Source organism: Pollicipes pollicipes, unplaced genomic scaffold (genome assembly GCF_011947565.3).
Source record: "Pollicipes pollicipes isolate AB1234 unplaced genomic scaffold, Ppol_2.1 Scaffold_3087;HRSCAF=3621_pilon_pilon_pilon, whole genome shotgun sequence".
NCBI classification, from domain to species: domain Eukaryota; kingdom Metazoa; phylum Arthropoda; class Thecostraca; order Pollicipedomorpha; family Pollicipedidae; genus Pollicipes; species Pollicipes pollicipes.
The window spans coordinates 19,248,773-19,262,282 of NW_023596225.1; the positions used below are offsets into that span (position 1 = coordinate 19,248,773).

At 54.2% G+C, this 13,510-nt stretch overlaps 1 protein-coding gene across 1 annotated transcript in view; it reads right to left on the reverse strand.

Moving 5' to 3' along the window:
• LOC119089847 (tetratricopeptide repeat protein 39B) overlaps positions 1–13,147 on the reverse strand; it is a 14,575-nt gene extending 1,428 nt beyond the window's left edge. Inside the window, exons 1-11 of the mRNA XM_037212658.1 lie at positions 13,059–13,147; positions 9,923–9,982; positions 9,269–9,303; positions 8,360–8,476; positions 6,481–6,556; positions 4,862–4,994; positions 4,109–4,242; positions 3,052–3,177; positions 2,732–2,797; positions 2,199–2,207; positions 173–386 (exon numbers count right to left, since the gene is read on the reverse strand). Coding sequence (XP_037068553.1) covers positions 173–386; positions 2,199–2,207; positions 2,732–2,797; positions 3,052–3,177; positions 4,109–4,242; positions 4,862–4,994; positions 6,481–6,556; positions 8,360–8,476; positions 9,269–9,303; positions 9,923–9,952 — 940 coding nt within the window. The 5' untranslated portion in view covers positions 9,953–9,982; positions 13,059–13,147. The remainder of the gene's footprint in view (positions 1–172; positions 387–2,198; positions 2,208–2,731; positions 2,798–3,051; positions 3,178–4,108; positions 4,243–4,861; positions 4,995–6,480; positions 6,557–8,359; positions 8,477–9,268; positions 9,304–9,922; positions 9,983–13,058) is intronic.
• Between the last annotated feature and the right edge of the window lie 363 nt (positions 13,148–13,510).

The window sequence follows — 13,510 nt, forward strand, 5'->3', positions numbered from 1 at the left end:
ACATCCTCACATCCCAGCGTCTCTACGTCGGGCGTCAAACCTACCAATAAATCCGAGCAGCGCTTCATATGCCCCGCAAAACGCTCCCAAACACGGCCTGAAACGCCTGAAATACGCCCACACCAACCGACACCGAGAGCGGCCGATCCAGCAGCCTGGGGAGGCCGTTCACCACCCGCCTCCGCGCGACGGCCCTCGGCGGGGGAGCTGAGCCTCACCACCAGCTCCTCGGAGAGGATGCGCTCCGAGCCGGCCAGGTCGCCCTCCGAGTTGCTGAGGAAGTATGTGGCCACCAGGTGGTAGCCGAGCAGCACCAGACTGCAGAGCGATCGGTGGATGCTGTCCGCCAGCCCGAAGCCGGCCTCCAGCTCGCGCAGGCCCACGTCCTGCCACCGAGAGAGCGGGCCGGGTCAGCAGCTGCCGAGGGCGGGCTCCCTCACCGACGGGGAGGGGAGAGGTCACCGAGAGAGCGGACGGGGTCAGCAGCGGCCGGGGACAGGCTCCCTCACCGACGGGGGGGGGAGAGGTCACCGAGGGAGCGGGCGGGTCAGCAGCGGCCGGGGACGGGCTCCCTCACCGACGGGGAAGGGAGAGGTCACCGAGAGAGCGGACGGGGTCAACAGCCGGGGACGGGCTCTCTCACCGACGGGGGGGAGAGGTCACCGAGAGAGCGGGCGGGGTCAACAGCGGCCGGGGACGGGCTCCCTCACGAGGGGAGGGAGAGGCCACCGAGAGAGCGGGCGGGTCAGCAGCGGCCGGGGACGGACTCCCTCACCGACGGGGAGGGGAGAGGTCACCGAGAGAGCGGACGGGGTCACAGCGGCCGGGGACGGGCTCCCTCACCGACGGAGAGGGGAGAGGTCACCGAGAGAGCGGGCGGGTCAGCAGCGGCCGGGGACGGGCTCCCTCACCGACGGGGAGGGGAGAGGTCATCGAGAGAGCGGGCCGGGTCAGCAGCGGACGAGGACGGGCTCCCTCACCGACGGGGAGGGGAGAGGTCACCGAGAGAGCGGGCGGGTCAGCAGCGGCCGGGGACGGGCTCCCTCACCGACGGGGAGGGGAGAGGTCATCGAGAGACGGGCCGGGTCAGCAGCGGCCGGGGACGGGCTCCCTCACCGACGGGGAGGGGAGAGATCATCGAGAGAGCGGGCGGGACCAAAACAGTTCGGAAGCGCCGGCAGCTCCCCACCCAACGATGAAGGGGTCACAGGGAGTGCAGGCGGGGTCAGCAACGGCCAGCGAAGAGTCATTCCAGCGCCGGCGGCGGCATGGCGAGCAGTGCGCAAAGTCAGACACCGAGGGCTACCGAGTCACAAACTGGGCTCAAGACCTCATTAAAGGCACTCTGAACACACCCCTCGCGTGACATATGTGTAGCAGACTGGTCTGCATGGCCCGGACCGGACGCCCCCGCAGACCTCACCACTTCAGTGATGGTAAGGACGCATGACACGTGACCCGTCAACACAAGCACACGTCATTCCCTAAGAATGCAGCTGACATCCCCAGAACCGCCATAAACACCATGAACTGAAAATGTCATGCGGCAACGAACCACGATTGGATGGGTCCATGAAGTCCGTTTGTTACCCACGATGCCAACCGGTTTATATGATGTTATAATATATATATATATATATATATATATATATATATATATATATATATAGGCCTCTGGTGTGGCAATCCAAACGTTGTTTTTCCACACATTTTGATTGCCAATTATCTCCACGGTTCCGCGCGGTCCATGCTCTATAGCGCTCATCAGTTTATAACGCGCACACTACAGTCACGCGCTGCTCGCCTCTATCCAAGGCATGCCATGGGCCTATCTCGCTGCAGGACTCGGCGACCAGGGACACTGATAACAGGTCCCGACCATGCCCGACCTGGCGCCAGCCGACACTGTTACCCAAAACAAACACCGTGCAGATGCCTACGACGTTTTGACCACAGCCCTCAGGCGAACGTGCGCTGGGAAGCGAACGCATCCTGCATGCGGAAACATTTGGCTTCCACATGAGCTTGGCATTGGTAGGACAGGAAATACATCCGACAGGGGCACACACCCTGTTGGGCCTGATGACAGGCGCAGCAGGATCCGATGCATGGCCGCATCTCACGAAATACCATGCGCCCAAGGAGTCGTATACGCAAGTCCTGCTGCGATGCATGACACAAAGATACGGCATACTCACCTCTTTCGCCTGATGAAGCGTAACACCAGAGCGCGAAGACTGTTAACATCTGTCGCCTACAACAATTTTACCCTGGGACTCTTATGGGACGCGTCCACATAGTATTCACCTCATCATATGACTGCATTTTTTTCGGACCCTTCAACAAATGACGGAAAGCCTAAAAAACGCAACACAGGCAGCCATGAGCTTCAGCGCTAAAGTTGAGCAGCGGCCGAGAAAGCAGAGAATAATATCACCTTCCCACGCGTTGAACCCTTTCTCTAACCATTACCCCACGTTTCGACAAAGCAGCGCAGTGTGCATACGTATTTCACTCGGCTACCATGCAATGTTACAATATTTTAAGGTCGGTTTGGATCGCGAATTCACACGTTGGCATTGAACTTAAGTCAAACAGAATCTTTTGGAACTTAAAACCAGCCACATCCATCATACCATTCACTTTGCTATGAGTTTAACCCCACTCGAAGGCACAATCGCCAATATATGACAGTATAGCACACGTGGCAACGTCACGCATGTCCACCCACCTTGTTCCCAGTAAACCCGACGAATTCCAGCAACCTCAAGATTTTCGCCGGAAGTTGTGAGATCATCTGCCGACAGAAATACGCGAATCATAACGACTCCAGGAAGCAACGACATATTCGATGAGAACACGCGCCCATTCCCCTGCGGTTATCCCACTACAGTCTGATATCATTCGAGGCACGCGGCTGTAAAGAGATAGCACACCTCCAGATCGGTTCGGATCGGACTCGGTACTGCTACATCCTGTTACATATCTGGTTCCATACAATCACATCACCACACTCGAGAACGGCCGTCTGTCCGCGGTCGGACGACTTACCAAATTGAACGTGCCCACACCGAGCCGGACGCCGCCTTCAAAGTGTTGCTTGGTCTTGGAGCCGGTCCAGTCCCTGTGCTTCAGCATCTGCCAGCAGTCCCTGCCGGCCCCAAACACGGCGGTCATCTGCAGTCGGCAGGCAGAAATCCGCCGGTGACGAGACCGGAGCCGCGCCAGGCAGACTCGGAACGCGACTACCACCCGCGTGAAAATGCAATCCCGCACGTGACATGGTGCGGTCACGTGGTGACAACGCAACTTGGCACCATGTTGGGAGTCACGCCCTTGGGAAAGCTGTACATAACGAACAGTTCTGATTTGAACGGAAACGACACAATTTGTGTACTGGCAGTGGAACGCATGTTAAAACAGAATTTTCTTCATGTACTGAATCAGAACAGCATAGTGCGATTTTCAGTTCCGGCTCTGGTCTGTGATAAGCTCCACTGTGACCATCTGGGTGCACATTACAACAGATAATGATCATGCACATACCCGCGCTCAGAAACTCCTAACGGCCCCTTGCGAACGGACCCAAAGTGTGTCGGACATGACGGACGTTAATATCCGACGGCTTGCGATGCCGTGACCGTTAAGCCCCTGCGGTCGTTCGGGGAATCTATTGATTTCTGCCTCGAATGTGTGCACTGCTTCTTAGTCACAAAGTGGGCCAGCGTCCTCAGCTGTGCGTCAGCATAACCGCGGCATAGCCCGGGCGAACGTGTTCGGTGTGAATAACACCAACGCTACCAAAACGTAAATCACAGGTGGCGGCACAAAAACCCAACAATTTATCTCAATCTTCGCGCCTTCTTGGTGGGGAGCGGAGGGACTTTCGTGCGCGCCGGTCGCTGAGGGCAGCTTGCACACATTACCATGGTGTTATGCAGCTAAATCTGGCGAATATGCGTGCCTGTTAACTCCCCGCACACGTGCCGGGGATCGTACCTCTCCCTCGCGGCCCAACCACCCAAGCTGTGCCAGATAGAGCCCGCTCCGTCGACGCCCAGATCAGAGGGTGGGGTGGGGGACGCGTCGGGGAGAGGGAGGCGCTCACCGGTAGCAGGGTGTAACACGTCTTGACCTTGAGACCGCCTCTGACCAGGCTGATGAGCGTCTCATCCTCGACAAAGTTGAGCACGGCCCGCAGGAGCAGACATTCAGCGTAACAGAGCTCGGCGTGAGCCTCCTCTGCAACAGCGACACGCCCGTCAACCCCGGCTGGAGACGCGCCAACAAAGCCGCCACGCGTCTGCGCCGGGCTATGAGTTCGGGCCGCTGCCCCTCTCCCCCCCCCCCCCCCCTGTCCTCTCAGTCGGCACGCGCGCTGCGGCGCAACACATGAGTGCGCGGGCTGCATGGTATTTCACCGAAGCGTTACCGAGGGCTCCTTCGCACAAATGCTAGATACACGACCGACGTGGCGAATAAGCATGTACCCTTGAGAACGACTGTCATTTATTCCATACGCCACTCCGAATGACACCAATCCATGTCCCTCTCCGCGGAAAGCGGGAAGAGAGTGAAGCGCCGCAACTAGAGAAGGCCCCGGGGCCGACAGACGTACCACACAACAAACCTAGCCGCCCGGACACAACAGACAGCGACACAAACAGCGGGCTCGGCGGCTCCATCGGGTGAATGTTCCACGGATGCCACCGCCTCAACGGCTCGGACTAACTGCACATGGCACGTAACCTCTGCTGACCAGTACCGACACGAGCTCTCAGCGGCCGGCAGCGACGGTGGCTCACTTCTGCTGACCAGTACCGACACGAGCTCTCAGCGGCCGGTAGCGACGGTGGCTTACCTTCCGTGTACAGACGGTAGTCGGGCTTCTTCACCATTTTGGTCACGGTCTCGCCGAGCGTGCTCTTGCGCCGCGCGCGGTTACACACCTCCACACTGGCGCGCAGCACCTCCACGGCCGCCTCGATGTCCCGCTGTCGGCGCCCCGTCAGGTGAGCACGAACCACATCACGGAAGCCACCCAGCATGAACAACACCACGGGAGTCGCCCAGGACGAACCACATCATGGAAGCCACCCAGCACGAACCACATCACGGGAGTCGCCCAGCACGAACAACGTCACGGGAGTCGCCCAGCACGAACCACATCACGGGAGCACGCCCAGCACGAACCACATCACGGGAGCCACCCAGCACGAACCACATCACGGGAGTCGCCCGGCACGAACCACACCACGGGAGCCGCCCAGCACGAACCACATCACGGGAGTCGCCCAGCACGAACCACATCACGGGAGCCACCCAGGACGAACCACGTCACGGGGGCCACCCAGCACGAACCACATCACGGGAGCCACCCAGCACGAACCACATCACGGGAGCACGCCCAGCACGAACCACATCACGGGAGCCACCCAGCACGAACCACATCACGGGAGTCGCCCGGCACGAACCACATCACGGGAGCCGCCCAGCACGAACCACATCACGGGAGTCGCCCAGCACGAACCACATCACGGGAGATGCCCAGCACGAACCACATCACGGGAGCCACCCAGCATGAACCACATCACGGGAGCCACCCAGCATGAACCACATCACTGGAGCCACCCAGCATGAACCACATCACGGGAGTCGCCCAGCACGAACCAAACCACGGGAGCCAACCAGCACGGACCTCATCACGGGAGCCACCCAGCACGAACCACATCGCGGGAGCCGCCCAGCACGAACCACATCACGGAAGCCACCCAGCACGAACCACATCACGGGAGCCGCTCAGCACGGACACCATGGGAGTCACTCAGCGCGAACCACATCACGGGAGCCGCCCAGAACGGACCACATCACGAGAGCCACCCAGCACGGACCACATCACGGGAGCCGCCCGGCACGGACCAAATCACGGGAGCCGCCCATCACGAACCAAATCACGGGAGCCGCCCATCACGAACCAAATCACGGGAGCCGCCCATCACGAACCAAATCACGGGAGCCGCCCATCACGAACCAAATCACGGGAGCCCCCCCATCACGAACCAAATCACGGGAGCCGCTCAGCACGAGCCAAACGACATCACAGAAGCCGCTCAGCTGGCCCTCATCACAGAATCGCTCAACACGGATCCCCAGGGTACGTTACTCGCTCGCGCGTGGTTTGAGGAGAATTACGGGATTGCAATGTGTGCAATAACGACGGCGTTAAGTTAACAAGTTCACGATTGCGTTCAATGCAGCCGTTACACGTGCTTGCACTGAGGATCTTCGTCGTTAACAGTGCTATCACGCCTTCCCGACATATTTTGCCCTGAAAAATAACATAGCAGTGGTTGTCTCGACTCTCCAGTACTGTAGGACACGGCACCTAACACCATCGGCTATGTTTACCAACGGCGACTGATCCATAAAGAAATCCGTGACCTTCTGCTGACTTGCGCGCTGTCGCCCCGCATCACTCACCGGGTCAAAGGTCATGATAGCCTGCAGGTAGAGCATAGTTCCGTAACCCATGGCGTGGTAGATGCTGGAGTCCCGCCTGTGGTACACAACGACTGAGGTAGGAACGCGGCAAGTCGGCTTGCCAATCGTCAACACTCAGCGCCTTGGCGCATACAACAGTCCTAGCATACGGGACAGACACCTTATCTGCACGGGATAAAAAGGGGGATGTCTTTATACAATGTCCTTTATGTCTTTTACACAATGTCTTTTATGTCTTATGTACAAGGACGCTCCTCCAAACAGCGGGAGCGTCATTGTATAAAAGACATAAAAGCTAACGCAAACCGATCCACACTACTTCCATGCAATTTGAGTTGTTTCTGAAAGATATGTTTCGAATGGTTTGCATGGGTGCTTGGGGTTCACAGCACTCGTCCAGCAAAACATACCGTGTGTGTCGCTGTACAAGCAGACCGCCATCATAGATAAGCCGAACAATTCCTCCGATAATTTCGCCACGATCTCACTGCCAGACGGGACCGCGGAGTAGTATACGCGTCGTTGTCTGAGAACACGGCCTTCCCAGGCCAGACTGATCCCTTTGGCCAGGTTTCAACCGGCCTTCCTCCCTGCCAGTCGAGCCAGGCGGTGCTCCGCTCTGGGATTCGCACCAAGTGCCGCTGGGCGACATCGTTAAACTGAAGAAAGAGCGGGGTAACGCACCGACACACGTTTGCACCAATGTCTGCGCCAATGTTTGCCGCCGGTGGCGCACGCTCCAGCAAAAACTCAAGCCGCGCAGTTTTTGTTTGTGTTTTTAAGGCCTTGCGTCAGATCCCAGCGACTCGTACAGATATAGGCTCGAAAGCAGCCGCGTGGTGAAGGCCAATGTACTAACCATAGGCCCAATAGCCAGTTTAGCTCGGTGCGAACTAAAGGAGTGGAAGCCATCGGCCGGGAAGCGCGTAATGTCGCCTTTTTACTACTTGCTTTTAAATACAACATGCCAGAGCCTGAGCTAAGTGAGATAGAGCCATGCACAACATGAACGTACCCAATGTACTGTGACCAAAATCCATCCAACAAACTTCGTGTAATCAACGATTATTGTGGTGGCCGCGATCATCACGAACGTGAGATGATTTTAGAAGGCAAATTTAGGCAAACCAAAATACCGCTCGCCAACCGTTCTTCGCTAAGCCTCTGACAAATTCACTCCGAATGAATGAATTGACGCGCTCCGGCTAGTGACTACAGTCATAGCATTTCATGGCGAACAGTGGGAGCACCAGGACGTCGGTCTTCTGGTGATTGTTTCATGACTAAAACACGGCATTTACCGCACCAAAACGCATATTTGCTTTCTTCCGAATACAACATAAGCAGATTGATGATGATGATCTGGGCTTGGGGGTGTTCAGACTATAATGGTCATATAGGGCCCACATGTGCAGGTTAGAAAACACCCGGACTGATGGTTGTGTGCCATCCATCGCACAACACTGAACACCGGTCCAGTGTTGTGTGATGAATGGCACACGACACTCAGCCGGTGTTTGCAGTCATGCAGAGCCTCATGGCACCCTTCATTCACTACATGACAACACGTCCAAGCAAGGCTGTAAACCCTGGGCGTGGGCAGGTGGAAGAATGCACGAATGGCGGGGCGGGAGGGAGGGTGCGGGCGCTGAGGGGGTGTGCGGGGGCAGACGCCGAGGGAGGGTGCGGGCAGGGGGCGGAGGGGAGGGGGCGGGGGCGGAGCTGGTCGTCCGGTCTGGACTGAGGGCCGGTCGATACGGCGGGGAAGCCGTACCGGGCCCGGCAGGCGGACAACGGCGGCCGGGGTCGCGCCCGACTGCGCCGTCACCCGAGCGTCACCCAGAGCCCCGCCACTGACCAGGGCCGCATCAGGTCACGCGCCTCGTCGAACTGGTTGTTGAAGAAGTAGCGGACGGCGACGCGGCATTCGTCCAACGCCCGCTCCAGCGTCATGGCCCCGTGGTGGTCGGGCAGCCTGCGGCGCGCCGGCCGGGTCAGCGGGCTCAGGACCGGCCAGGTCAACGGGGCTCAAGACCGGCCAGGTCAGCAGGGCTCAGGACCGGCCGAGCGGTGGCCCCGCAGCCGTGGAGCGGACACCAGGCTATCGTTCTGGCAGCGTATGCTCGCGATGAAATGCTACACACGATAAAGGAACGGCTCGATTCCGGGGCAGCGCTATCTTGCAGCGGCACTGATAAAGCTGGCTACAGTCAGCCTCCAAAAAAACACCGCAGGACGAAGTTTGAAAGCAACTACCAAAATGACCAACGTGAAAAGGGATAACCACGACGCAAACCAGGTTGGTCAGCACAGACAGCACAGTGTGAACCAGCCTGGTCAACACAGAGCAGAGTGCGAACCAACGTGGCCAGCACAGACAGCACAGTGCGAACCCGCTTGGCCAGCCCAGAGCGTAATGCGAACCTGCTTGGTAAGCACGGACAGCAGACAGCACGGTGCGAACCAGCTTGGTCAGCGCGAGCAGCTCAGTGCAAGCCAGCAGAATGTAATCCAGAGGCGTACATACATCAAGAAGTGCCATTTCAATTGTGTCCTACCACAAGAAACATGTTCTTTAGTCCCCAAAAATGCATCGTGATTAAACGGTTACAGTTTGTAAACTGCACATCCGCCACATCGAGGTCGACTGGAGTGATTACAACGGCAAGGTAAGCCCGCGAAGCGTCGAAGTGAAGCTGCTGCACTTCACTGAATAAGCACATGTGAGATAATCCACGGCATTCTCACGGATGACACGCCTACTTACTTGATCGTGGCTTGTTCTTCCACGGCATCCTGAAACTAAAGAGAACAGAGCGGCGTCAGCTCGATACGCCGCACTTTTACCGGTCTTCTCCCGCAAAAATGAACATCACACTTAGCGAAACAGCTGATCCACGTGAATAGCTGTATGCATGTTATTTCACGAAACGCCTACGACGAGGTAGCGAAACTATATACTGATCCACCCATTATGCGAAGGATCTATTTTGCTGTCACGGAGGTCAGTCCGACTAGTGATTCCTTCTATAATCCCGGAATGATCACAGCACACACACGATCATTTGTACGCACAGTGTTGGCGGCGCCTACTGCAATGCCATCTCATAAGGCTACAGCACGGCACGGCTCATTGCTGGTCCACCTGCTCATGCGTGACCATTCCGAAGGCCATTAGGCCTCCGACTAATTCCACTGGCATCTCGAACCTCCCCACATAGTTAAACACACCGAGCCTAGGCTAAGTCTTCTTTAGTTAATAGCGCCACACGGGGCGGGATTCGGGTCACAGGTTCCTAATGCCGGACCGTGTTATTAAACAAAAACGCATAAAGACGCAAGGCAAGCCAGCCAGAGGTCAGGGGTGAAGTGTTTGACCACGGCGATTACAGCAAAATATGTTATGACTAGTGATCTGTACCTCATCATCCTCTGCGCCGTTGGATGCCATTTTCTTCAATCAGTAACGTTCTTGGCGAATCTGAGGGCGGAGAGACATTGACAACGGTGAACACCGAGTGGAACACGGTCAAAAAGGACGGAAAGCGGCAACATGAGCCGAAAAGATCGTCAGCAGCGACAAGATCGGTTTACAGATGGGACTAAAATTGCCGACATCAGGGTTTACTATCGTGATTTCGAAGCGGTACTGCTGTTGTCTTCTGCCTGCTGTCCGTTGGCGTCCGCTTTCCGCCCACACAATGGGTTGGTGTCCAGATGCAATGGGCATTTACTGAATATGTGAACTTCGGCCCAGAACAACTCTTCAAATAAATGGGCGAGGAACGGATGCATTCGGCAATCAATTAATGGCCGAAGAATGCATTAATCAACACCTGGAACAACAATCTCCTGAAGTGAACGACGACCTTCTCGCATCCATATGCTGTCAGTAGGCTGGATAATCTGAGAAATCCCCTATTTAGTCCGATACTCTCAATTTTACCTAACCGGGCATCTACTACAGGTAAGGATCTGAAGATTTAAATCCTGCGGATTCCCACCCTCTGAAGACGAGGATTCGAAACCTGAAAACCAGCCTAAAAACCACAGTGGAATCTTGACAGCCATCACTGGAGCATGGATGCCGATACATCGAAATATGCTGTAGGTTCCATCGTTCTTGCAAAAAACAAGTGTGAACAAAAAAGCAACAACCAAAAACAACAAAAACAAAACAAACAGGCATATGCGGGTGCTGCACCGCAATAACTCGTCCGTCCTGCGTTCAATTACGCTGCATCAGCTATTATCCGACCCAGCCGCTGTCGTTACTGGCCATACTCTGTCACCAAGTCTCGCCGGTTTGCTGTGGTGACAGCCGCAAAAACAGCGTTTGTGGCGACAAAAAAAACAACGAAAAAAAAAACCAGGAAGGAACGGCTCCACAGAACATTGCCAGGCAAGATGAACAGACAGAAATGCAGAGGGCCTCTCACAGACAAATCTCCATCCAACAAAGGGGTGGGCGGCCTCCTCGACTTTAGGGGCGTCCTGGAACCAAGCCGCCTACCATCCGAGAAAGTGTCAACATAATTACATAGCCTGATACTGAATTTTTAGGATAGCAATCATCTCTCTGTAAATATAAGGCACCCAAGGGCAGCTACCTCAAACGCAGAACTGGAGGATGTACACCAACCCAAAAAAGTTTTATGAGCCTTGTCACAGTTTGTGGCACCACATAGGAGTCTACAAGATGACTTGGTCACAGTGTTAGAACACGTGCCTACCTTTTTGTCATGTGCCCTCTGTATCTTATCATGTACCTTATCCCTTCATGTACCTATACCCTTCATGTACCTTATCTTTCAAAAAAGTCAAAGTGTAAGCCAAATCTAGCATGCAGCATTGTTTTGAGACACCAAAACCATTTTTACCACCTCTAAAATTGCACTGAATCATAACATATCACCAGCTTTTCAGAATGATTGAAAACACGTCAGCAATGCAAACAACACGTTTTTCCAGCTACCGTCCTCGCCCTATATTGGTACATGCACAGCATTTTGGACTTGGCTCCCCACCATGACAGGATGTTAATTGGTCCTGAGAATGGCCAGCTGGCTTGGGCTTTCAGGTACATTAGCATAGGCGAAGGAGCGTTTAAAAAAGTGGGGGCGGGGAGGGAAGGTGCAAGTAGGCCACACTGTAAAGTTACATGGTAGTGTTTTCTTGACATCACCAGCAACAGAAGTCAATGAATAAATGTGGTCACAGAGGCATCCAACCCTTGATCATGAGGACATGCTACCAATCATGTCTTTTCACAAGGAGCCGTGAAGCTTGGAGAGCACACTTAACATCTAGAAAACACAGTAACTAGCAATGTAAGCATGGTGGACTGGATAAGAGCACAAGAGTCAGCAGATCAGGTACAGGCCTGACTACTACTTCACTCCAGAAAAGAAACAAATCATCAATGCCATGGGTATCATATGTTCCAAGGCCATCCATATATGATTTCAAAGGGAGTGCTCCACATTTGTATGACATTTTGAATTGAAACAGCCATCTTGAAGATCATTTGATACAACTCACAGCCCTGAGCCCTGCCCTTCTTAAGACCTAAACAGCTGTACTTTCTGAGCTACACACCTGCAGAGATGTGCAGACTACTTCCTGCAGACTATCCCAAGGTTACTATAGCATACATGAGACCATAATGATGTCATTCAAATTCTGCCATTCTCTTGGCCATGCAGTGACCAAGACCAACAAAAGAATGATGGTCAAGCTTTTTACATCTCATGTTCATGAGTATAATGCCTGATATAATGCCTGTCAATTGGCTCTCAGTTTATGCTGTGCAAGGCATTACACAAGAATCAAACAATAACATCCAGGAGCATACCTACTAAATAGAGAAACTGGGTTGCCTAGAGCAGGCTTTCCACTTCAAAGTGTGCCAGTAATTATAAGTGAGCTTATTTCATCCCATCTAATGCTTACTTGAATATCTTCAAGTGTGGAACATTCCCTTAAAGCACAGAGGGGACAGGAAAGTCTTGAAACAGCATTACCAAAGAATCTCAACTGTCCAGAGTTAAAGACAGTCTAACAGTACCTCAACACATGATTGTAAACCATGCTATAGTCTATAACTACAACTCAGACCTTACAACTGAAGCCCACTGGCTTAGCCTTACACATCTAGCTCAAATTAGGAGTTGATCAAATATTACCTTCTCCCTTTCATAACATGACTGTAACATAACAAGTGGGAGGGGGGGGGGGCGGGTGCTATTTACCTCCAGTATAGCACTGGGCCCAGCCCACCAGGCACAACAGCTCCTGCACAACTGTCCAATAGCATTGTTACTGCGATCCACGATTCCTAATCCCAGGACGTCTTAAGGCTCAATTCAGCTGTTGACTAATGATAACAGGAGATAAAAAGGGCGTCGCCCTTTTAAAAAGACTGAATTAACTGTGGTCCGCACGCAAACCATACATTTGCGTCGGTGGATGCCCTGTACATATAAACAAGCCTCCAACACTTCAATAACTTCTCTGTGAAATACATAACACTGCATGCCCTTTCTGTAGCCACTTACCCTCTACCAGATCAGCTGGGTCGGTTGCATCCCACCCAACCTCCCCCCACCTTCAAACCCCTTACCGCGACCGCTACGGCCAAGGCCGCTGCAACCCGACTACCATCTCAAGGCGCTGCCGCTGCTGATCCATCAATAAAGGTTCCAAGCTTTTCACCTGATGAACATTGACGTCATAAAACCACAAAATGACTGTCAGTCTGATGATAACGCCTTAAATCAAACAGCTGTCAAAACAAAAACGCAAGTAGCCATGAGTACCTAGTGCGAAAGGTGGTTGAAAGGCGTGGAAAAAGTTGATTTTATGTTTGTTAAGTGCTATCAATATCCAGTACCAGATCAACACCACACCACACAAATGCAAATAAAAGAGCAAACTGCATGTTCCAACCGTGAAACGTTAAGAGGCCAAGACGGTTCTAATTTCAATGTTAAAAGCTGCATAAGGCCTG